The 26,817-nt window shown below is 42.9% G+C and overlaps 1 protein-coding gene across 1 annotated transcript in view; it reads left to right on the top strand.

Annotated features, from left to right (window-relative positions):
* The window catches only part of LOC124126605 (beta-galactosidase-1-like protein 2), an 82,120-nt gene extending 55,303 nt beyond the window's left edge, over positions 1–26,817 (top strand). Inside the window, exons 13-18 of the mRNA XM_048398181.1 lie at positions 1,252–1,329; positions 20,235–20,325; positions 21,193–21,280; positions 21,608–21,722; positions 24,984–25,100; positions 26,418–26,817. Of these exons, the coding sequence (XP_048254138.1) occupies positions 1,252–1,329; positions 20,235–20,325; positions 21,193–21,280; positions 21,608–21,722; positions 24,984–25,100; positions 26,418–26,486 (558 nt within the window). The 3' untranslated portion in view covers positions 26,487–26,817. The remainder of the gene's footprint in view (positions 1–1,251; positions 1,330–20,234; positions 20,326–21,192; positions 21,281–21,607; positions 21,723–24,983; positions 25,101–26,417) is intronic.

Genomic DNA, 26,817 nt, shown 5'->3' with positions numbered 1-26,817 from the left:
GTCTGCTAATGGCCTTGAGAATGTCTGCTGATGGCTTTGAGAATGTCTGCTGATGGCTTTGAGAATGTCTGCTGATGACTTGAGGAATGTCTGCTGATGGCTTTGAGAATGTCTGCTGATGGCTTTGATAATGTCTGCTGATGACTTGAGGAATGTCTGCTGATGGCTTTGAGAATGTCTGCTGATGACTTGAGGAATGTCTGCTGATGGCTTTGAGAATGTCTGCTGATGGCTTTGATAATGTCAGCTGATGGCCTTGAAAATATCTGCTGATGGCCTTGAGAATGTCTGCTGATGGCTTTGAGAATTGCTGCTGATGGCCTTGAGAATGTCTGCTGATGGCTTTGAGAATGTCTGCTGATGGCTTTGAGAATGTCTGCTGATGGCTTTGAGAATGTCTGCTGATGGCTTTGATAATGTCTGCTGATGGCCTTGAGAATGTCTGCTGATGGCTTTGATAATGTCTGCTGATGGCTTTGAGAATGTCTGCTGGTGGCTTTGATAATGTCTGCTAATGGCCTTGAGAATGTCTGCTGATGGCTTTGAGAATGTCTGCTGATGGCTTTGAGAATGTCTGCTGATGACTTGAGGAATGTCTGCTGATGGCTTTGAGAATGTCTGCTGATGGCTTTGATAATGTCTGCTGATGACTTGAGGAATGTCTGCTGATGGCTTTGAGAATGTCTGCTGATGACTTGAGGAATGTCTGCTGATGGCTTTGAGAATGTCTGCTGATGGCTTTGATAATGTCAGCTGATGGCCTTGAAAATATCTGCTGATGGCCTTGAGAATGTCTGCTGATGGCTTTGAGAATTGCTGCTGATGGCCTTGAGAATGTCTGCTGATGGCTTTGAGAATGTCTGCTGATGGCTTTGAGAATGTCTGCTGATGGCTTTGAGAATGTCTGCTGATGGCTTTGATAATGTCTGCTGATGGCTTTGAGAATGTCTGCTGATGGCTTTGAGAATGTCTGCTGATGGCTTTGATAATGTCTGCTGATGGCTTTGAGAATGTCTGCTGATGGCTTTGAGAATGTCTGCTGATGGCTTTGAGAATGTCTGCTGATGGCTTTGAGAATGTCTGCTGATGGCTTTGATAATGTCTGCTGATGGCTTTGAGAATGTCTGCTGATGGCTTTGAGAATGTCTGCTGATGGCCTTGCCAATGTTTCTGAAAACCTTAAAAATATCCCAAGAAAGCCTTAAAAACGTAAAACTTTGGTCAGCTAAGCCAGGATGAATCCTGTTTCAGATTCTGCTGAACTCCAAGGAGACGGCCATATTGGACTGGCACACAAAAGACCCTGAGGTCCACCTGGAGGATGTCAAGGTAGGTAACTCTTGTCATGGATTGAGAATGTACCAGACGTAAATTCCTGCAGTACCAATATTGAGTATTCTCAGTTTTGGACTAAATCTAAGATCTCCAAGGTACAAAAGATGGGGTTTGTCTTTTCTTTTACTATAATGGATCTCTGTCATCCATTGTTGTACCAGTCTTAAGGTGCTGACTCAAGGACAGTGATGTGCAGAGTAATGCCCCTTAGCTGTGCCAGTATCCGCTGGTCCTGGCTTTACATTGACATATGCATATCAGCACCATCAGTGTACTGGTGTGTGGATTTCATAACATGCTTTGATAGTTGATCCATACTTGGGAAATCTCATGCATTTTGTCTTATATTTTGTATGCCTAAATTTATGTTATATTTTTTCAATATTTTTTGTTCAGGTATGTTATTATACATAGTGCACATATATGTTGTATTTTGTAATGAAAAAATGACACATTGAAGGATGGGGAGGGGAGGGGGCGGGTTGAGGTGGAATGAAAAAATGACACATTTCTCTAATAAAACAGTTAGAAATTTGAACATTACTGATCAGGTACTGATCATGTTTCATAGGGAGGGGGGGCATAAAAATGTTACATGTATTTTGGGGGGGGGATGAAGAATCCTACATAAAATGGGGGGGAGGGGTTGAGCGAAATATGCCCTGTCATATACACCAATCACAAACCCCCTCTAATAGATGACTTGTCCCACAATTGTTGTGATTAGGTAATCAGTTCCCACACACTTTTGCCGAAAATGAAATATATATTTTATTAGATGTTGAATAATAAGACTGGAAATGAAATGGACTATAAATTCAAATAATATACTGTTTATATAGATAAGCTGGTCACTGTTTAGTAATAAAATTAACTGTTAATATGGGACTAAATGGTGTGTCTCAGAACAGATTTGTTGTCATTCAATTTCTGTTGATGAATTGTTTGTGGAAATGTTTTCGCTTTGGAAAGAAAGTGTCTGCATGTATATATGCACCACTTCTACAAAGCTGATTATTTTCAGCGATTATGTACAGAGATTATGTACAGAGATTATGTACAGAGATTGTTTACAGCGATGTTATGCATTGATTATGTACAGAGATTATATACAGCAATTATATACAGAGATTATGTACTGTGATTATATACAGAGATTATATACAGAGATTATATACAGTGATTTTATACAGCGATGTTATACATTGATTATGCACAGAGATTATATACAGCAATTATATACAGAGATAATGTACAGAGATTATATACAGAGATTATATACAGAGATTATGTACAGAGATTATATACAGCAATTATATTCAGAGCTTATGTACTGTGATTATATACAGGGGTTATATAGAGAGATTATATACAGTGATTATATACAGCAATTATATACAGAGATTATGTACTGTGATTATATACAGCAATTATATACAGAGATTATGTACAGAGATTATATACGGGGGTTATATACAGTGATTATATACAGCGATTATATACAGCAATTATATACAGAGATTTTGTCCTGTGATTATATACAGAGATTATATACAGTGATTATATACAGCGATTATATACACAAATTGTATACAGCGATGTTATACATTGATAATGTACTGTGATTATATACAGAGATTATATACAGTGATTATATACAGCGATTATATACACAAATTGTATACAGCGATGTTATACATTGATTATGTACTGTGATTATATACAGAGATTATATACAGAGATTATATACAGTAGTTATATAAAGTAGTTATATTTACAGCGATAATGTACAGAGATTATATACGGGGGTTTATATACAGTGATTATATACAGAGATTATGTACTGTGATTATATACAGGGGTTATTTACATAGATTATATACAGAGATTATATACAGCAATTATATACAGAGATTATGTACTGTGATTATATACAGAGATTATATACAGTAGCTATATATACAGCGATTATGTTCAGAGATTATATACAGCAATCATATACAGCAATTATATTCAGAGATTATATACAGAGATTATATGCAGCGATTATATGGAGCGATTATATACAACGCTATATATATTATATACAGCGATTAGACCTATTCTAACCTGGATCTTCATGGCTGGAGGTAATGTGAATCTCCTAAGATGTAGTACTGTTGGAGCCATTGATCTCTTAGCGAAGCATCTTTAAAACATTTTAAAGGTCGTTAAAAATATACGCTCATTCACGTGATGACATAATATGATTTTCAGCCAAATGAATAAATATCCTAATTTTGAGGGAAAAAATTGTCCTCCAAAAATGCAGGATTTGAACCTAGAACTTCATGGTAGAACAGTGGTAGTGACAGAAAGACTAAAAATTGAAGACAGTTGACAGAAACAGTCATTTTTAGCCTTGGTGTCAACATTCAAGATGCCTAAAGACAGGACAGCGTCAGTGGGTCTCGTGTTTCCATGAGGAAACACATGTCAGCATCAGTGGGTCTCGTGTTTCCATGAGGAAACATGTCAGCGTCAGTGGGTCTCGTGTTTCCATGAGGAAACACATGTCCATGAGAAAACACATGTCAGTGTCTGTGAAGGGTTCCCGGTGAAGTGAACGAAGTACCCACACCTACCTACCTCGCTGGCCTACCTCGCTGCAGAGTTTCCGTACTGACTTATATTGGAGATTTAACGTGCGCTTTCCGACTGCAAGCGTATGTCGCACACGGGCCCAGCCAGGCCATTTAATGTGTTTCCGAAAAAGGGGAAAAGTGCGTTTGTGGAACCCAGGAGGGGGGGTTTAGGGGTTGCTTATATAGTAATTTTGAAATTTTGAGATTTGGAATGAATGCCAAGAGTGGGTAGATTTTTTGGGATGGGTGTAGTATTTTTGGTGCTCAATACTGCAGAGTGCTCAATACAAGGCTGTTATATAGTGAGCTGTGCTATATATAGGTGGTAGTCATAGTGCTGTTTCAGGGTTTAGTGTCACCCTGGTGGCTGTTGCCGTGAATAGTTGCTGAATTGCCTATGATAGTTAAAGTATATCAATATTCATGATTTTGTGCTTCACTGATGTACTGTTTAGATGTTGTGACGAATATCTGCGGAATTGCTGATGGCAGGAAATACCATACTAATATATTGTGACATTGTGGTGAGGGACTTTTTGAGAGGGAAATTGTTGTGAAAATTATTGTGGGTTATTAGACTAACAAGGTGTCCAGTCTGACAAGGTGTCCAGATTGACAGGGTTTCAAGATTGACAGGGTGTCCAGACAAACAAGGTTTCCAGTCTAACAGGTTGTCCAGATTAACAGGGTGTCCAGACAAACATGTTGCCCAGATTAACAGGGTGTCCGACAAACATGTTGTCCAGATTAACAGGTTGTCCAGATTAACAGAGTGTCCAGTCTTACAGGTTGTCCTGAGAAACCGGGCATCCAGACAAACAGATTGTCCAGATTAACAGGGTGTCCAGATTAACAGAGTGTCCAGTTTTACAGGTTGTCCTGAGAAACCGGGCACCCAGACAAACAGATTGTCCCCATTAACAGGGTGTCCAGACAAACTCGCTGTGCAGAGTTGCATCCCATGGCACGCCAGAAACCTATGACCGTGAGTTCGAATCCCAGTTCTCCCCAATTATGTTTTAGATTTGTCAGCACCATACACATGCTCGTGGGTTTCATCTGAGGCCTGCATTACTTTGGGCTTGTAGATGTATTACAGCAGTACAAAGTCCAGCCGACTGCACACAACATACACCTGTAATCATGTCCTGTTCTTATCCTGGGTAGGCGACAGTCTAATGGTTACTTCGTTTCCTTTACCAAAGAAAGACCTTCGGTCGAGTCGGTTGACTCAGAGGCCATGGATGCCATCCTGCCCACTTTTTCCCCAGGGTTGGAAAATGCCATGGTTGTTGTGTGTCCAGCTGACGGGGCTTGTGGGGTGTCTGGACACATGAACATGTGATAAGATCACTTCATGACCTGGTGATTGCGAGTTCAAATCCCATTTGGGTGAAGATTATTTAATTTTATATTTCGTTTCATTTATTTTAAAGATTGATAAATTCAAAATTTCATGAATTACATCTTGAATTGAAATTTTCATGCAAAAGTATTAGATTTACAATTTCATAAAAAAAATTTTGATTTTCAATTTCATTAAAATAATTATTAATTTACAATTATATTTTATGTTTTACAATCAGATTTTTTAATTTTTTTTATAGTGATAATATTTCTTTCGCAGTAGCGGTTTTATGTAAAAATAAGCTTATGAAGATGTCATGAATGTGACAAAGCCAAGCTTGTCCTGCTTTGCACTCTAGCTCGAATGAATTTTGCTTAGAATAATTAAACAAAAATACATTTTCCCTCAAAATAAATTGAAAAAAAATAATTGTCAAATTTGAGGTTTGAACTTGTTTCTTCTGAGGCCGCAAGTCTTTTGTAGTTCAAATCAAGTATTCTTTGTGATAACCACATAACAATAACCATGACGACACCCTAAAACAGGTGACAGGACAGCGCCTGTGGTCTCACTACCATGTCTCCAGGGAAACAGCAGCAGTGGGGTAGAAACAGATTCTAGCCAAAGGGCCGGGATGTATTCATCGAAGTAACCACACAGCCAAGCCTGTACCATGGTAGGGAGGGAAATATAAACTCTATATACCCGGGAATATAAGCTGTGTATACCCACAGGTCAAGCTATTTATATCCCAGAGATCAATACACACAGCACTGGTGTCATTATCAGAGTGTGACGCAGTGATATGAATACTGTAAACAAATATTCAAATATTCATACTTACTATTAAACACGAGGTCTATAACTGTTTTTATAACATTTGCAAAATTAAGGGCAGGTGTGCCTAAAAAACAAGAAGAAATGGTAAAAAAAACCTTTAAATGAAGAAAAATGCTTTTTTATAGTTCAATAGTCAGTGAGTTTTTTTCACTATCCTGAGGTGTCCCTTTCAATGTTGGTTTGACCTAGACTAATCCTTAAAGTCTGAAAATATGTTATTTTGATAAAAACAAGCAAAGACGTACATATATGTATGTACATCCGTGAAACGTCGTCACACAGCTGGAATATTGCTGAGTGAGGCGTTAAACAAAAGACAAACAAACAAAACATCCGTGAAACAAACAACTGCATTTAAATTGAAAAGGAGCCTGTTGAATGGGAGATTAAACTTGAGGAAAATCTAGACTTGCCTCATTTAGGGCTACAGCATTACAGTTAAGCCTGGGCGGAAGGGAAAATAATATGGGTCAGAGACTGTGCGACAGTCTAGGGATAAACGCCCCCAAGTTTCAGGTTGCTGTCACCTATTCAGAGGGAGGCACACACCAGTCTAAGGCTGACACAGTATCAATAGGAGTCTATGGCTTCAATCAACCATGTGTTCTGAAGTCATCCATTTGACCCGTGTGCAGCTAGCTGTGACTATCTCCTTGTCCAAGGCAGGTCAAGTCTAACAGGGTCTAAAAATAAACTCTAACAATCAGGTCAAGTGGAGCAGGGACTCTAAACAACTCCAACAATCGTAGTCGGTAGAGGGTCACACACTGTCATGAAACTGAGTGTTTTCCTTCCTACGTAGTACAAGTCAGAAGAAAATCTGACCTAAATTTGTCCATAAAACTGTGACGTCAGAATATGACCTAGATCTTTGAGCCGCCATTGTGGAAATCAGTCAGATAATATTTTGTCCCAAATGTAAAGTTTACCATTCTAATATCCATTTCCAAACATATCCGTCCTACATTCAGTATATATAGTCCTACTGTGGCTGCATATGTCGCAAGGGAACCGACAATGTTAGTCAGTATATATAAGCCTTAATTTGTGGGGTACTGGTGGGGACAGGCTCTGGCAGATGGTTACTTCGTAATGTTCGGTTTGCTCACCCAAGTTGATAGCGTCGACATCTACTGGCCTGTGTCTCATCTCAGGTTGGTTTTATGTGTCGGCAAGGACCACAGCCGCAATCCTGTCTAACCCCTTTGGAGAAATACATAGGTACAGTTTCATGAGGTTCACATTTTCAGCTACATGTGTTGGAAATCCTCCTTTTGGAAATGAAGAGGTTCAAATCCTCAAAATCATAAATAAAACTAAAATGATTGTAGAAGTGTTTGAGGTGTTTTTGTATCATTGATTGAGTTATTTACGGTATTGCATCATGTTTAATATAAGAATCATGAGTAAGAAGGGAAAATGAAAATCCATGGTAATTAAATTCTCCCCTTGGGTATCGTGGCAAGTGTAGGGGAACATGTGTTGACTGTACAGCTGTCAGCCCCAGATGTGTTCAGGGAGTGAGATGTAAATCACATACTTGGAGTGAGACTCCCGTACTTGGCATGAGACTCACGTACTTGGAGTGAGACTCCCGTACTTGGGAGTGAGACTCCCTTACTTGGAGTGAGACTCCCGTACTTGGAGTGAGACTCCTGTACTTGGAGTGAGACTCCTGTACTTGGAGTGAGACTCCTGTACTTTGAGTGAGACTCCCGTACTTGGAGTGAGACTCACATACTTGAAGTGAGACTCCTGTACTTGGAGTGAGACTCCTGTACTTGGAGTGAGACTCACACACTTGGAGTGAGACTCACGTACTTGAAGTGAGACTCCCGTACTTGGAGTGAGACTCCTGTACTTGGAGTGAGACTCCTGTACTTGGAGTGAGACTCCTGTACTTGGAGTGAGACTCCCGTACTTGGAGTGAGACTCACATACTTGGAGTGAGACTCACACACTTGGAGTGAGACTCTCATACTTGGAGTGAGACTCCTGTACTTGGAGTGAGACTCACATACTTGGAGTGAGACTCACATACTTGGAGTGACTCACATACTTGGAGTGAGACTTCCGTACTTGGAGTGAGACTCACATACTTGGACTAAGACTCACATACTTGGAGTGAGACTCACATACTTGGACTAAGACTCACATACTTGGAGTGAGACTCACATTCTTGAAGTGAGACTCCCGTACTTGGAGGGAGACTTCCGTACTTGGAGTGAGACTCACATACTTGGACTAAGACTCACATACTTGGAGTGAGACTCACATTCTTGAAGTGAGACTCCCGTACTTGGAGGGAGACTTCCGTACTTGGAGTGAGACTCACATACTTGGACTAAGACTCACATACTTGGAGTGAGACTCACATACTTGGACTAAGACTCACATACTTGGAGTTAGACTCACATTCTTGAAGTGAGACTCCCGTACTTGTAGGGAGACTTCCGTACTTGGAGTGAGACTCACATACTTGGAGTGAGACTCACGTACTTGGAGTGAGACTCCCGTACTTGGAGTGAGACTCCTGTACTTGGAGTGAGACTCCTGTACTTGGAGTGAGACTCCTGTACTTGGAGTGAGACTCCCGTACTTGGAGTGAGACTCACATACTTGGAGTGAGACTCACACACTTGGAGTGAGACTCTCATACTTGGAGTGAGACTCCTGTACTTGGAGTGAGACTCACATACTTGGAGTGAGACTCACATACTTGGAGTGACTCACATACTTGGAGTGAGACTTCCGTACTTGGAGTGAGACTCACATACTTGGACTAAGACTCACATACTTGGAGTGAGACTCACATACTTGGACTAAGACTCACATACTTGGAGTGAGACTCACATTCTTGAAGTGAGACTCCCGTACTTGGAGGGAGACTTCCGTACTTGGAGTGAGACTCACATACTTGGACTAAGACTCACATACTTGGAGTGAGACTCACATTCTTGAAGTGAGACTCCCGTACTTGGAGGGAGACTTCCGTACTTGGAGTGAGACTCACATACTTGGACTAAGACTCACATACTTGGAGTGAGACTCACATACTTGGACTAAGACTCACATACTTGGAGTTAGACTCACATTCTTGAAGTGAGACTCCCGTACTTGGAGGGAGACTTCCGTACTTGGAGTGAGACTCACATACTTAGAGTGGGACTCACGTACTTGGATTGAGACTCACATACTTGGAGTGAGACTCACATACTTGGAGTGATATAAGATAAAGTTGGCGAGTGGTATAAAACCTAACGAGGGATGCATAAAACCCCATGTACCTCTCATATACCTGTTGCAGCTTATACTATGTACTGTAAACGTGAAATTAATGCGTCTCCAAAAGAATGCGACCGCTGGCCCCTAGTCAATAATGCGACTCAATATGAATGCGACTACCCCTCCTCTCAAGCATCAGTGGATTTATATCTAACGAAAATGTCCTCTGTCAGGTTTACAGGTGAATCCTCACCTTAATCCAACCTTACATTAATCCAATCACACACCAAATAGCACCGCTGATTAGCACTGATTAGAGCACTTCCGCTAAAACAATACATGCGCGCTGGCTCGTGTCAGCCTTTGACGCAGTCGCAAAGAACAAAGACACCATGTTGCGTGGGTGGCGTCTGTCTGGACTTGCAGGTTTGATCAGTGATGACATGAGTGAGTAGAACGCTTGTCTTGACCCCAGCAGTGATCATCAGTGTAATTAGTGTTTGAATGGCATTGTTTATGTACTTGTTACAAGTGCTGCTCAATAAACAGTGATGTGGAATACATAGTTGTTTGTTTTCAGCGTATGTCTGAGTTGGTATTTCTGCTGTCCAAAATGTCTTATTGTTGATATAAATGCATTGTTTAATAATGCGAGCAAAGACCACTTGCAATTTATTTAATTCATGCTCACGTTAATTTCAAGATTTACAGTATTTCTAATACAGGATATTTACCATCCCCAAACACACTCGCATGATGACCTCTATCTATACACGAACAATTTTAAATTTGTTTGACAGTTTTGGGCTGTAGTCAGTAGAATTGGTAAACCAAAAAGTAAGTAAAATGTTGCTTAATGAATTTACTATTTAGGTTTCAGTGTTCAGAATCTTAACTGCTTTTGGGATTGTCTAATATAAAGCTGTGGATTACATATGTATAAGTGGGCAGTGGGATAGTCTAGTGGTTAAGGCATTTGGTCATCATGCCGAAGGCCCGGGTTCAATTCCCCACATGGGTACAATGTGTGAGGCCCATTTCTGGTGTCCCCTGCCGTGACATTGCTGGAATATTGCTAAAAGAGGCGTAAACCCATGTTCTATATCTCCAGGTCTAGCATTTCAGTAAACCTCCGCTAACCCCTAGTTCCATTCCCGTGGGTTTTGCAATCAGAAATTACCTGCCCTTGATTTTCATTTACATTTTACCGACCAATCAAACGTCAGCATAAGTGAAGGGTAAGGGAGATAACTCATATTACCTAGAAATCAAAACCACCGCCAGTTTTGAAGGACATTAAGACACCCTTTCCATCAAAAATATTTTGGAGGGCCTCTCTTTTGCATGTCAATCAGTTTCTTAATGTTGGATTTCTTGGAAACTCAATCATAATCAATGGGACTGGCCAGCCCAACATTTAGTGGTATGTTAAACCAACAAGTGCAGCAAATCAAGTCAGATAATTTGTGATCACCAAAACCAGAGATGAAAATCTAATAATTAATGCAGATATTTTATTTGAATTCCATGCTCTTCTCATCTTGGGAATAAAATATTTGTTTATGTTGAGTAATAAACATGATACCACATGGAAAGTCCATTATGTTTCTGACCCGTGAAGATCCGGGGTAGAATAGGTCTTCAGCAACCCATGCTTGCCGTAAAAGGCGACTATGCTTGTCGTAAGAGACGACTAACGGGATGGGGTGGTCAGGCTCGCTGACTTAGTTGATGCATGTCATTGATCCCAATTGCGCAGATCGATGCTCATGACATTAATCACTGGATTGTCTGGTCCAGACTCAATTATTTACAGACAGCCCATGTGACGTTAAATAATAACTCACTCACTATTTACAGACTGCCGTCATATAGCTGGAATATTGCCGAGTGCTGCATTAAACAACAAACCAGCCAACCAACCATAATGTTTCTGAACATATCTATCTAGACATGTTTTTCAACCAATCAGACTATGGCAAACTCATATGTGTTTCCAAGTTTTGGGGACCATCTTCTCTGAAATAGCCGACGATCCGTCAAGATACATTATGAACACATATAAAGTTTACCCGTGAAGATCCAAGTTAGAATAGGTCTTCAGCAACCCTGGCTTGCTGCAAAAATACAACTGATATTTCGAGTGAAATGACACCTTACTTTTGTTCTGCCTGATTTGCACAATGGTGTTGTTGTTGCCTCAGTGGTCTAGTGGTAGAGCGTCCGCCCGGAGAGCGGAAGGTCCAGGGTTCGATCCCCGACTGCCTCATACCAAAAGACGTTAAAAGATGGTACTTGTTGTTACCCTGTCTGGCGCTCGGCATTAAGGGCCTAAAACAAGGACTGGTCGGCTCGGAGTCCGTATACTGTGTCTGAGTGGGGTATTCATGTTAAACTGCGGCATGGTATCTCAGTGACCTAGCACTATAAATCAGCATCAGTCCGGACTAGTACAAAGCAGCCACACAAACACGTGCATGCACGTCGCTATATAAGTGCAATAATCTTGGACGCGACATTAAACCCCATTTCTCATGAAAATGTCCATTTTGTCATGTCGCTCGATGACCTAAATATGTTATTTGACAAAATCCACTTTTTGTTTGTGGTATGAACAAAAAAAAGGTGTAATGTAAAATATTTACAAGCAAAAATGGCTTTTTGCAATACGGAGACTTGAACCCAGAATTTCTTCGCAACAGTTTTGCATACCATCACTCACAATTTGACACATTTTATAAGATTTTGACCCAAAAGTGGGTGTCAGGGTAGCGTCAGTGGTAGAACCACGGGGCTTGGAACCCGCCTCCTCTTCTTCTGTACGCTGGTTGCACCTCGGTATGGACCCATGACAGGTAAGCATATTTCTGAGCAATCGAAGTAACCACACGACTAAGCCTGACCCAGTGATCAGTGGGGAAATATAGGCTATATATCCTGACTCGCTTGGTGGTGCAATACATTGAGGCTCTCAAAGGGGGAGGAGATATGCCTGTGTATAGAATCAATAGGCATCTGGTTCAGTACAATAACATGACTGGGAGGGTCCAAATGAAGGGTATTAAGGCATTTTTGTGTGTAGGGGGTCTCTACTAAGGGATGCATAGTTGACATTACAGTTGTGTGAGGGTCTCTATGAGGGGTAACTGGTATGATAATACATGGGTAATGATACATTTGTGTGTGGGTCTGTATGAGGGGTAAGATGGGTGATGATACAGTTGTGTGAGGGTCTGTATGAGGGGTAAGATGGGTGATGATACAGTTGTTTGAGGGTCTGTATGAAGGGTGAGATGGGTGATGATACAGTTGTGTGAGGGTCTGTATGAAGGGTAAGATGGGTGATGATACATGTGTGTGAGGGTCTGTATGAGGGGTAAGATTGGTGATGATATAGTTGTGTGAGGGTCTGTATGAGGGGTGAGATGGGTGATGATACAGTTGTGTGAGGGTCTGTATGAAGGGTAAGATGGGTGATGATACATTTGTGTGAGGGTCTGTATGAGGGGTAAGATGGGTGATGACACATTTGTGTGAGGGTCTGTATGAGGGGTAAGATGGGTGATGATACAGTTGTGTAAGGGTCTGTATGAGGGGTAAGATGGGTGATGATACAGTTGTGTAAGGGTCTGTATGAGGGGTAAGATGGGTGATGATACAGTTGTGTGAGGGTCTGTATGAGGGGTAAGATGGGTGATGATACAGTTGTTTGAGGGTCTGTATGAAGGGTAAGATGGGTGATGATACAGTTGTGTAAGGGTCTGTATGAAGGGTAAGATGGGTGATGATACGGTTGTGTGAGGGTCTGTATGAAGGGTAAGATGGGTGATGATACAGTTGTGTAAGGGTCTGTATGAGGGGTAAGATGGGTGATGACACATTTGTGTGAGGGTCTGTATGAGGGGTAAGATGGGTGATGATACAGTTGTGTAAGGGTCTGTATGAGGGGTAAGATGGGTGATGATACAGTTGTGTAAGGGTCTGTATGAGGGGTAAGATGGGTGATGATACAGTTGTGTAAGGGTCTGTATGAAGGGTAAGATGGGTGATGACACATTTGTGTGAGGGTCTGTATGAAGGGTAAGATGGGTGATGATACAGTTGTGTAAGGGTCTGTATGAGGGGTAAGATGGGTGATGACACATTTGTGTGAGGGTCTGTATGAGGGGTAAGATGGGTGATGATACAGTTGTGTAAGGGTCTGTATGAGGGGTAAGATGGGATATGATACAGTTGTGTAAGGGTCTGTATGAGGGGTAAGATGGGTGATGATACAGTTGTGTGAGGGTCTGTATGAGGGGTAAGATGGGTGATGATACAGTTGTTTGAGGGTCTGTATGAAGGGTAAGATGGGTGATGATACAGTTGTGTGAGGGTCTGTATGAAGGGTAAGATGGGTGATGATACAGTTGTGTGAGGGTCTGTATGAAGGGTGAGATGGGTGATGATACAGTTGTGTAAGGGTCTGTATGAAGGGTAAGATGGGTGATGATACATTTGTGTAAGGGTCTGTATGAAGGGTAAGATGGGTGATGATACAGTTGTGTGAGGGTCTGTATGAGGGGTAAGATGGAGGATGATACATTTGTGTGAGGGTCTGTGTGAGGGTCTGTATGAGGGGTAAGATGGGTGATGATACATTTGTGTGAGGGTCTGTACAAGGGGTAAGACTGACAGAAAAAAGGAAGAAAATCCACTGAAGTGTGTTTTTCAAGTTTTAGGGACAACAGACTTGAAAATTACCCTTTTCTAAATCCAACTTTATTGCCATAGTGTGCGGTTTAGAACTAGACCCCACAATGCTTGGTCTAAGTTTTACTTTATGGATATCCAAGTCATCTATGTGGCTTACACTGTGCTGTGCACATCGATGTGCCTGTCATATATGCAAGTAAAATATAACGATGTACAATACGAAACATTTTTTGAGCATATATACAGCTTCATACATTACTTAAGGACTCTTTTCTGTGTCTCCTACATCCAGATCTATAACCCACTCAAAGCAGAGAACTCAACCCATGCCAGTTCACTCAATATCTTAACCAACACCAAAGAGTTAACCTCTTTGTAGTATGGTTGGTTGGTTGGTTTGTTGTTTAACGCCGCACTCAGCAGTACTCCAGCTATATGACGGCGGTCTGTAAATAATCAAGTCAATCCAGACAATCCAGTGATTAATATCATGAGCATCGATCCAAGCAATTGGGATCAATGACATGCATCAACCAAGTCAGGGAGCCTGACCACCCGATAATAGTCACCTCTTACGACAAGCATAGTAAACTCTTACGACAAGCAAAGTCACCTCTTACGACAAGCATAGTCACCTCTTACGACAAGCATAGTCGCCTCTTACGACAAGCATAGTCGCCTCTTACGACAACCATAGTCGCCTCTTACGACAAGCAAATACGCCTCTTATGACAACCATAGTCGCCTCTTACGACAAGCATAGTCACCTCTTACGACAAGCATAGTCACCTCTTACCACAAGCATAGTCACCTCTTACATAGCATAGTCACCTCTTACGACAAGCATAGTCACCTCTTACCACAAGCATAGTCACCTCTTACCACAAGCATAGTCACCTCTTACCACAAGCATAGTCACCTCTTACGACAACCATAGACAAGCATAGTCACCTCTTACGACAAGCATAGTAACCTCTTACGACAAGCATAGTCGCCTCTTACGACAAGCATAGTCGCCTCTTACGACAAGCATAGTCGCCTCTTACGACAAGCATAGACGCCTCTTATGACAAGCATAGTCGCCTCTTACGACAAGCATAGTCGCCTCTTACGACAACCATAGTCACCTCTTACGACAACCATAGTCCTATGGAGTGTTACATGGTGACTTTTGGTGACTTTGAATCTACTTGCCAAGTGCAGTATGGATACCTATTTGGAAACACCGAATTCCTGCCAGCTTCCACCACTATTCCGGATTCAAGAACTCATCGGAGTGAGTGAGTATGGTTTTACGCCGCTTTTAGCAATATTCCAGCAATATCACGGCGGGGGACACCAGAAATGGGCTTCACACATTGTACCCATGTCGGGAATCGAACCCGGGTCTTCAGCGTGACGAGCGAACGCTTTAACCACGGGGCTACCCGACCGCCCCAGAACTCATCAGAGACTCATCACCTCTTTCAAGACAATCAAGAGTGGCGAGTGCACTTGGCAAGTAGATTCGAAAAAGAGTCCGGTCAAAAAAAGCCTCGAATTGCTGTTATGTTGGTACAGCCAGCCTTCCGGAAACTGTCCATCCCAAAACTTACAGAGCGATCAAGCCTGCCACGTCAATGTCCCCATGTAGCCCTAAAACAGTTTTGTGGAGTGGGGTCATGTTTCTAGGAAACTTATTTCATGCATTAAGATGTCACTAAACCTCCATTGAATTGTTACATTGGTAGTACGGAAGTTTAATGACACATTATGGGCGGTCGGGTAGCCTAGTGGTTAAAGCATTTCCTCGTCACGCTGAAGACCCGGGTTCGATTCCCCACATGGGTACAATGTGTGAAGCCCATTTCTGGTGTCCCCCACCGTGATATTGCTGGAATATTGCTAAAAGCGGCGTAAGACCATACTCACTCACTCACTCACTCACTAATGACACATTTGTACATTAGCAAGGTATTAAGATGGTGGTTTGGGGGTCAGTGTTTGAAATAAGCACCTGCCCGTGGGCCCGTGACAAGTAGCTCTCGTGTCGGGCTGATAGTTTCAAATGTGTGTTGTCCTTATGACCTGCAGTGAATGTACCTGTAGATTTATTTGTCACAATAAGCTGCAGTTTTTTTTATCCCCCCAGCATATAATGCGGGATCAGCCAGTCTGTCTGTCCCTCCGTCTGTCTCTCCGTAATCAGCCAGTCTGTCTGTCCCTCCGTCTGTCCGTCCCTAATCATTTCCTTTTCCGGGGCAAAAAATCAAAACCATTCAGTGTATTTGATCGAAACTTGGCAAATCTATCAGGCACATACTGAAGTGGTGCCTTTTGATATTTTGGGATTTTTCTAAAAAAAATGTTTTAAATTTTTATGGAATGAAGTTGGACATAGACTCAATTGGGGATGGGGTTCGTTTCCCGGGCAGAATTCGAAAACCATTCAGTGTATTTGATCGAAACTTGGCAAATCTATCAGGCACATACTGAAGTGGTGCCTTTTGATAAAAAAAAATTACGAAATTTTTATTTTTTACAATTTTTATGGCCAGAATTCGAAAACCATTCAGTGGGTTAACAATGTATGCTTCTTAAAGAACATTCAACTGTTGACTCATTACATACAGAATTGCACATTTACTAGTGGTTACTTTACAGACAGCTGCTGGGGGGATATGTCATCTTTCTGATGACTCTTGTTAATTGAGGGTCTGACTATGTTAGTCAGGGCCTGCAGCTTCTTACATTTGTGAGTCCTGATAGCAGTCTGGCAATTTTTAAAATTTCACACGCTGTTTGGGGTACCATTTACCTGTCATTAAACCAATCATGCCAGATAATATACTGAATGATAATAGTTGGGGATTATGAATATTTGGAGGGGGGGGTGTTTTATTGTTGTGAAGACTGAGCGCACAATTTCATGAAAATATTCCCCCGATATTCATGATCCCTAATTTTTGGGGTATCCTAGTAGTTAAAGCGTCACGGGTTTAATTGTCCACATGGGTACAATGTGTGAATCATTGGTGCCCCATGCCATGATATTTTTGGAACATGGCTAAAAGCATCGTTAAACCCAACTCACTCACTCACTCACTCACTCACTCACTCACTCACACGATCGCACTTATGCACACAATCACACTCACTCACTCACTGTTAAAAGTGGCCTTAAACCAAATTCCCTCACTCACACGAATGCACAATCGCACTCACTCACTGTTAAAAGTGGCCTTAAGCCCCACTCACTCACTCACTCACTCACTCACACGAATGCACAATCGCACTCACTCACTGTTACAAGTGGCCTTAAGCCCGACTCACTCACTCACTCACTCACTGCATCTGCAGGGAACTGTATACATGGATGGGGACACAGCGTGTACTGTGACAACCTTCCACTGTAACAGTGTGACCACCTCAGATAGTGGGTGGTGGTGTTATCTCCAGGTTCCTGACAGGCGGACACAGTGTGTACTGTGACAACCTTCCACTGTAACAGTGTGACCACCTCAGATAGTGGGTGGTGGTGTTATCTCCAGGTTCCTGACAGAAAGGGTTTGTGTTTCAGGCAGACACAGCGTGTACTGTGACAACCTTCCACTGTAACAGTGTGACCACCTCAGATAGTGGGTGGTGGTGTTATCTCCAGGTTCCTGACAGGCGGACACAGTGTGTACTGTGACAACCTTCCACTGTAACAGTGTGACCACCTCAGATAGTGGGTGGTGGTGTTATCTCCAGGTTCCTGACAGGCAGACACAGCGTGTACTGTGACAACCTTCCACTGTAACAGTGTGACCACCTCAGATAGTGGGTGGTGGTGTTATCTCCAGGTTCCTGACAGGCGGACACAGCGTGTACTTTGACAACCTTCTACTGTAACAGTGTGACCACCTCAGATAGTGGGTGGTGGTGTTATCTCCAGGTTCCTGACAGAAAGGGTTTGTGTTTCAGGCAGACACAGCGTGTACTGTGACAACCTTCCACTGTAACAGTATGACCACCTCAGATAGTGGGTGGTGGTGTTATCTCCAGGTTCCTGACAGGCAGACACAGCGTGTACTGTGACAACCTTCTACTGTAACAGTGTGACCACCTCAGATAGTGGTTGGTGGTGTTATCTCCAGGTTCCTGACAGGCAGACACAGCTTGTACTGTGACAACCTTCTACTGTAACAGTGTGACCACCTCAGATAGTGGGTGGTGGTGTTATCTCCAGGTTCCTGACAGGCAGACACAGCGTGTACTGTGACAACCTTCTACTGTAACAGTGTGACCACCTCAGATAGTGGGTGGTGGTGTTATCTCCAGGTTCCTGACAGGCGGACACAGCGTGTACTGTGACAACCTTCTACTGTAACAGTATGACCACCTCAGATAGTGGGTGGTGGTGTTATCTCCAGGTTCCTGACAGGCGGACACAGCGTGTACTGTGACAACCTTCTACTGTAACAGTATGACCACCTCAGATAGTGGTTGGTGGTGTTATCTCCAGGTTCCTGACAGGCGGACACAGCGTGTACTGTGACAACCTTCTACTGTAACAGTATGACCACCTCAGATAGTGGGTGGTGGTGTTATCTCCAGGTTCCTGACAGAAAGGGTTTGTGTTTCAGGCGGACACAGTGTGTACTGTGACAACCTTCTACTGTAACAGTATGACCACCTCAGATAGTGGTTGGTGGTGTTATCTCCAGGTTCCTGACAGGCGGACACAGCGTGTACTGTGACAACCTTCTACTGTAACAGTATGACCACCTCAGATAGTGGGTGGTGGTGTTATCTCCAGGTTCCTGACAGAAAGGGTTTGTGTTTCAGGCGGACACAGCGTGTACTGTGACAACCTTCTACTGTAACAGTATGACCACCTCAGATAGTGGTTGGTGGTGTTATCTCCAGGTTCCTGACAGGCGGACACAGCGTGTACTGTGACAACCTTCTACTGTAACAGTATGACCACCTCAGATAGTGGTTGGTGGTGTTATCTCCAGGTTCCTGACAGGCGGACACAGCGTGTACTGTGACAACCTTCTACTGTAACAGTATGACCACCTCAGATAGTGGGTGGTGGTGTTATCTCCAGGTTCCTGACAGAAAGGGTTTGTGTTTCAGGCGGACACAGTGTGTACTGTGACAACCTTCTACTGTAACAGTATGACCACCTCAGATAGTGGTTGGTGGTGTTATCTCCAGGTTCCTGACAGGCGGACACAGCGTGTACTGTGACAACCTTCTACTGTAACAGTATGACCACCTCAGATAGTGGGTGGTGGTGTTATCTCCAGGTTCCTGACAGAAAGGGTTTGTGTTTCAGGCGGACACAGCGTGTACTGTGACAACCTTCTACTGTAACAGTATGACCACCTCAGATAGTGGGTGGTGGTGTTATCTCCAGGTTCCTGACAGAAAGGGTTTGTGTTTCAGGCGGACACAGTGTGTACTGTGACAACCTTCTACTGTAACAGTATGACCACCTCAGATAGTGGGTGGTGGTGTTATCTCCAGGTTCCTGACAGAAAGGGTTTGTGTTTCAGGCGGACACAGCGTGTACTGTGACAACATTCCACTGTAACAGTATGACCACCTCAGATAGTGGGTGGTGGTGTTATCTCCAGGTTCCTGACAGAAAGGGTTTGTGTTTCAGGCGGACACAGCGTGTACTGTGACAACATTCCACTGTAACAGTAGGACCACCTCAGATAGTGGGTGGTGGTGTTATCTCCAGGTTCCTGACAGGCGGACACAGCGTGTACTGTGACAACCTTCTACTGTAACAGTAGGACCACCTCAGATAGTGGGTGGTGGTGTTATCTCCAGGTTCCTGACAGAAAGGGTTTATGTTTCAGGCGGACACAGCGTGTACTGTGACAACATTCTACTGTAACAGTATGACAACCTCAGATAGTGGGTGGTGGTGTTATCTCCAGGTTCCTGACAGAAAGGGTTTGTGTTTCAGGCGGACACAGCGTGTACTGTGACAACCTTCTACTGTAACAGTATGACCACATCAGATAGTGGGTGGTGGTGTTATCTCCAGGTTCCTGACAGAAAGGGTTTGTGTTTCAGGCGGACACAGTGTGTACTGTGACAACCTTCTACTGTAACAGTATGACCACCTCAGATAGTGGGTGGTGGTGTTATCTCCAGGTTCCTGACAGAAAGGGTTTGTGTTTCAGGCGGACACAGTGCTGGACGTTGTTGTGGAGAACCTGGGTCGTGTTAACTACATCCTAGCTGGGTCGGAGATACTCAACTCACAGCGCAAAGGTGAGTGTTGGGTTAGCTGCGACAGTGTGGGTGAGTTGTTACAGTGTTGGTGAGTAGTGAGTAGTGAGTTGCTACAGTGTGGGTGAGTTGTTACAGTGTGGGTGAGTAGTGAGTTGCTACAGTGTGGGTGAGTTGTTACAGTGTTGGGGAGTTGCTACAGTGTGGGTGAGTTGCTACAGTGTGAGGTGAGCTGCTACAGTGTGGGGGAGTTGTGAGTAGTGAGTTGCTACAGTGTGGGTGAGTTGTTACAGTGTTGGTGAGTAGTGAGTTGCTACAGTGTGGGTGAGTTGTTACAGTGTTGGGGAGTTGCTACAGTGTGGGTGAGTTGCTACAGTGTGAGGTGAGCTGCTACAGTGTGGGGGAGTTGTGAGTAGTGAGTTGCTACAGTGTGGGTGAGTTGTTACAGTGTTGGGGAGTAGTGAGTTGCTACAGTGTTGGGGAGTTGCTACAGTGTGGGTGAGTTGTTACAGTGTTGGGGAGTTGTGAGTAGTGAGTTGCTACAGTGTGGATGAGTTGTTACAGTGTTGGGGAGTTGTGAATAGTGAGTTGCTACAGTGTGGGTGAGTTGTTACCGTGTTGGGGAGTAGTGAGTTGCTACAGTGTTGGGGAGTTGCTACAGTGTTGGGGAGTTGCTACAGTGTGGGTGAGTTGTTACAGTGTTGGGGAGTTGTGAGTAGTGAGTTGCTACAGTGTGGGTGAGTTGTTACAGTGTTGGGGAGTTGTGAGTTGCTACAGTGTGGGTGAGTTACTACAGTGTGGGCGAGTTGTTACAGTGTGGGTGAGTTGCTACAGTTTGGTTGAGTTGCTACAGTGTGGGTGAGACACTACGTAGTGAACAGTATGATAAGTTGTTTTGTGTGTTTCTAGGACTGAGTGGTGATGTCTACCTGGATGAGAAGAAGTTGGAGGACTGGAAGATCTTCCCCCTCGACTTTGACAAGTCTTACGTCAACAGGTGAGTACAGTCAGACCTCAGTAACCTTGAGATATGAGTAGTCAGACCTCGTTCACCTTAACAGGTGAGTACAGTCAGACCTCGTTAACCTTGACGGGTGAGTACAGTCAGACCTCGTTAACATTGACAGGTGAGTACAGTCAGACCTCGTTAACCTTTACAGGTGAGTACAGTCAGACCTCATTAACCTGGACAGATGATTATAGTGAACTGGTGCAGGTGAGTACAAAGAGACTTTATTAGCCTGGACTGGTATGTAAATAGAATGGTTATCCTTATCTGGTTTCCATTGATCAAGCGTATAAAAGTGTGATCATCTATATATAGGCTCTCCAGGACGAGTGAGTGGAAGCCGTTCGAGGTCCAGGTCAACACTCCCTGCATGTACCGGACCGAGCTGAAAATAGCCGAGGAACCTAGGGACACCTACCTCTTGGTGAAGGTATGACACCTACAGACACCTACAGACACCTGCTTGGTGAATGTATGACACCTACATACACCTGCTTTATGAATGTATGACACCTACAGACACCTGCTTGATGAATGTATGACACCTACAGACACCTGCTTGATGAATGTATGACACCTACATACATCTGCTTTATGAATGTATGACACCTACAGACAACTACATGATGAATGCATGACACCTACAGACATCTGCTTGATGAATATATGACACCAACAGACACCTACTTGATGAATGTATGACACCTACAGACATCTGCTTGATGAATGTATGACACCTACAGACATCTGCTTGATGAATGTATGACACCTACAGACACCTACTTGATGAATGTTTGACACCTCCAGCCACCTACTTGATGAATGTATGACACTTACATACACCTACTTGATGAATATATGACACCAACAGACACCTACTTGATGAATGTATGACACCAACAGACACCTACTTGATGAATGTATGACACCTACAGACACCTACTTGATGAATGTTTGACACCTACAGACACCTACTTGATGAATGTATGACACCTACAGACACCTGCTTGATGAATGTATGACACCAACAGACACCTGCTTGATGAATGTATGATACATACAGACACCTGCTTTATGAATATATGACACCTACAGACACCTATTTGATGAATGTATGACACCAACAGACACCTACTTGATGAATGTATGACACCTACAGACACCTACTTGATCAATGTATGACACCAACAGACACCTACTTGATGAATGTATGACACCTACAGACATCTGCTTGATGAATGTATGACACCTACAGACACCTACTTGATGAATGTTTGACACCTCCAGCCACCTACTTGATGAATGTATGACACTTACATACACCTACTTGATGAATATATGACACCAACAGACACCTACTTGATGAATGTATGACACCAACAGACACCTACTTGATGAATGTATGACACCTACAGACACCTACTTGATGAATGTTTGACACCTACAGACACCTACTTGATGAATGTATGACACCTACAGACACCTGCTTGATGAATGTATGACACCAACAGACACCTGCTTGATGAATGTATGATACATACAGACACCTGCTTTATGAATATATGACACCTACAGACACCTATTTGATGAATGTATGACACCAACAGACACCTACTTGATGAATGTATGACACCTACAGACACCTACTTGATCAATATATGACACCAACAGACACCTACTTGATGAATGTATGACACCTACAGACATCTGCTTGATGAATGTATGACACCTCCAGACACCTACTTGATGAATGTATGACACCTCCAGACACCTACTTGATGAATGTATGACACCTACAGACACCTACTTGATGAATGTATGACACCAACAGACACCTACTTGATGAATGTATGACACCTACAGACACCTACTTGATGAATGTTTGACACCTACAGACACCTACTTGATGAATGTATGACACCTACAGTCACCTGCTTGATGAATGTATGACACCAACAGACACCTGCTTGATGAATGTATGATACATACAGACACCTGCTTTATGAATATATGACACCTACAGACACCTATTTGATGAATGTATGACACCAACAGACACCTACTTGATGAATGTATGACACCTACAGACACCTACTTGATCAATATATGACACCAACAGACACCTACTTGATGAATGTATGACACCTGCAGACACCTACTTGATGAATGTTTGACACCTCCAGACACCTACTTGATGAATGTATGACACCTACAGACACCTATTTGATGAATGTTTGACACCTACAGACACCTACTTGATGAATATATGACACCAACAGACACCTACTTGATGAATGTATGACACCTACAGACACCTACTTGATGAATGCAAGAGACCTACAGACATCTGCTTGGTGAATGTATGACACCTACAGACACCTATTTGATGAATGTTTGACACCTACAGACACCTACTTGATGAATATATGACACCAACAGACACCTACTTGATGAATGTATGACACCTACAGACACCTACTTGATGAATGCAAGAGACCTACAGACATCTGCTTGGTGAATGTATGACACCTACAGACACCTACTTGATGAATGTATGACACTTACGGACACCTACTTGATGAATATATGACACCTACAGACACCTATTCGATGAATGTATGACACCTACAGACACCTACTTGATGAATGTATGACACATACAGACACCTACTTGATGAATGTATGACACCTACAGACACCTACTTGATGAATGTTTGACACCTACAGACACCTACTTGATGAATGTATGACACCAACAGACACCTACTTGATGAATGTATGACACCTACAGACACCTACTTGATGAATGTATGACTGGTGTTGAGGGGGGGGGGGGGAGGAGCACCTTGTCTGTATGACACCTACCTGATGAAGGTATGACAGGTGTTGAGGGGGGATGGGGAGCACCTTGTCTGTATGACACCTACCTGATGAATGTATGACAGGTGTTGAGGGGGAGGGAGGAGCACCTTGTCTGTATGACACCTACCTGATGTAGGTATGACAGGTGTTGAGGGGGAGGGGGGGAGCACCTTGTCTGTATGACACCTACCTGATGAAGGTATGACAGGTGTTGAGGGGGGGGTGGGGAGCATCCTGTCTGTATGACACCTACCTGATGAAGGTATGACAGGTGTTGAGTTGAGGGGGGGGGGGGGGGATGGGGAGCACCTTGTCTGTATGACACCTACCTGATGAAGGTATGACAGGTGTTGAGGGGGGATGGTTAGCAACCTGTCTGTATGACACCTACCTGATGAAGGTATGACAGGTGTTGAGGGGGGATGGGGAGCACCCTGTCTGTATGACACCTACCTGATGAAGGTATGACAGGTGTTGAGGGGGGATGGGCAGCACCTTGTCTGAATGACACCTACCTGATGAAGGTATGACAGGTGTTGAGGGGGGGATGGGGAGCACCTTGTCTGTATGACATCCACCTTAATGATGAAGGATCACAAAATATTTAGACATGTGTGTGTGGGGGGGGAAAAAAGTAGCGTTTGATTATTTGTTTACCACTTTTGATAAAAAAAGGATTGGTATATCCACGATCCCAAACTGTTGTTTGTTTTGTCAGGGTTGGAAGAAGGGAGTGGTGTATCCACGATCCCAAACTGTTGTTTGTTTTGTCAGGGTTGGAAGAAGGGAGTGGTATATCCACGATCCCAAACTGTTGTTTGTTTTGTAGGGTTGGAAGAAGGGTGTGGTGTTCATCAATGGCTTCAACCTCGGGCGGTACTGGAACATCGGACCCCAGAAGACTCTGTATGTGCCGGCGCCAATCCTTAAGACTGGTACAAACGAGGTAGGGACAGTCTGGTTGAAAGTGCTCAAACAAACATTCACACAAACTTGACAAGTGCTCAAACAAACATTCACACAAACTTGACAAGTGCTCAAACAAACATTCACACAAACTTGACAAGTGCTCAAACAAACATTCACACAAACTTGACAAGTGCTCAAACAAACATTCACACAAACTTGACAAGTGCTCAAACAAACATTCACACAAACTTGACAAGTGCTCCAACAAACATTCACACAAACTTGACAAGTGCTCAAACAAACATTCACACAAACTTGACAAGTGCTCAAACAAACATTCACACAAACTTGACAAGTGCTCAAACAAACATTCACACAAACTTGACAAGTGCTCAAACAAACATTCATACAAACTTGACAAGTGCTCCAACAAACATTCACAAAAACTTGACAAGTGCTCAAACAAACATTCACACAAACTTGACAAGTGCTCAAACAAACATTCACACAAACTTGACAAGTGCTCAAACAAACATTCACACAAACTTGACAAGTGCTCAAACAAACATTCACACAAACTTGACAAGTGCTCCAACAAACATTCACACAAACTTGACAAGTGCTCAAACAAACATTCACACAAACTTGACAAGTGCTCAAACAAACATTCACACAAACTTGACAAGTGCTCAAACAAACATTCACACAAACTTGACAAGTGCTCAAACAAACATTCACACAAACTTGACAAGTGCTCAAACAAACATTCATACAAACTTGACAAGTGCTCCAACAAACATTCACACAAACTTGACAAGTGCTCAAACAAACATTCACACAAACTTGACAAGTGCTCAAACAAACATTCACACAAACTTGACAAGTGCTCAAACAAGCATTCACACAAACTTGACAAGTGCTCAAACAAACATTCACACAAACTTGACAAGTGCTCAAACAAACATTCACACAAACTTGACAAGTGCTCAAACAAACATTCACACAAACTTGACAAGTGCTCCAACAAACATTCACACAAACTTGACAAGTGCTCAAATAGCATTCAAATAGACTGAAAACGTACTTGAACAGGATTCACACAAATTTTAAAAGTCATTGACCAACATTCACACAAAATTGAAATGAGATATTTCTACCTTGAGATATTTGACATTAATATTTATCATCATCAAGTTTATTGTCTTCAAATACCAATTATAGATACATGGTGTAATTAATATGGAATATTGTTGACTGCATTATTAGATATCTGTCACTGGTAAAACTTCAGTGTTTCTTGAAAGTGTGTGCACAAGCACTGCATCAAGTCTCCATGTTGTTTCCTGCATCCCAGGTCCTGATCTTCGAGCTTCACAAGCCAGCGCCAGAGATCACCTTCCAGAGTTCACCGGACCTCGGCTGAGGAGACCGCAACATCGTCAACAGTTGTCCTATAGTCACAATGAAGCTGTATATGCAAGGTTCCACCATCTACCCGGGTCACTGCTTGACCCACCCACAACTGGACTGACCATTAGTGGTTATATTTTCTTATCTGAAAGGGTTGTGATTGACCCCCATGATTGGGTTTTCAGTATTAGTCAAACAAAGGTTTGATGTTCCCATGTCTGTATTATTGTCTACATAGGCCGAGGAGTGGGGCTAGCTTGTTTTGACAGTGTGTCTGTCTGTGAGTGTGTGTGTGTGTGTGTGTGTCTGTCTGTCTGTGAGTGTGTGTGTGTCTGTCTGTCTGT

Source organism: Haliotis rufescens, unplaced genomic scaffold (genome assembly GCF_023055435.1).
Source record: "Haliotis rufescens isolate VD_foot unplaced genomic scaffold, xgHalRufe1.0.p SCAF_18, whole genome shotgun sequence".
Lineage (NCBI taxonomy): Eukaryota > Metazoa > Mollusca > Gastropoda > Lepetellida > Haliotidae > Haliotis > Haliotis rufescens.
Note: the sequence above shows the minus strand (reverse complement) of the source record. Positions and strands in the feature narration are given on the sequence as shown.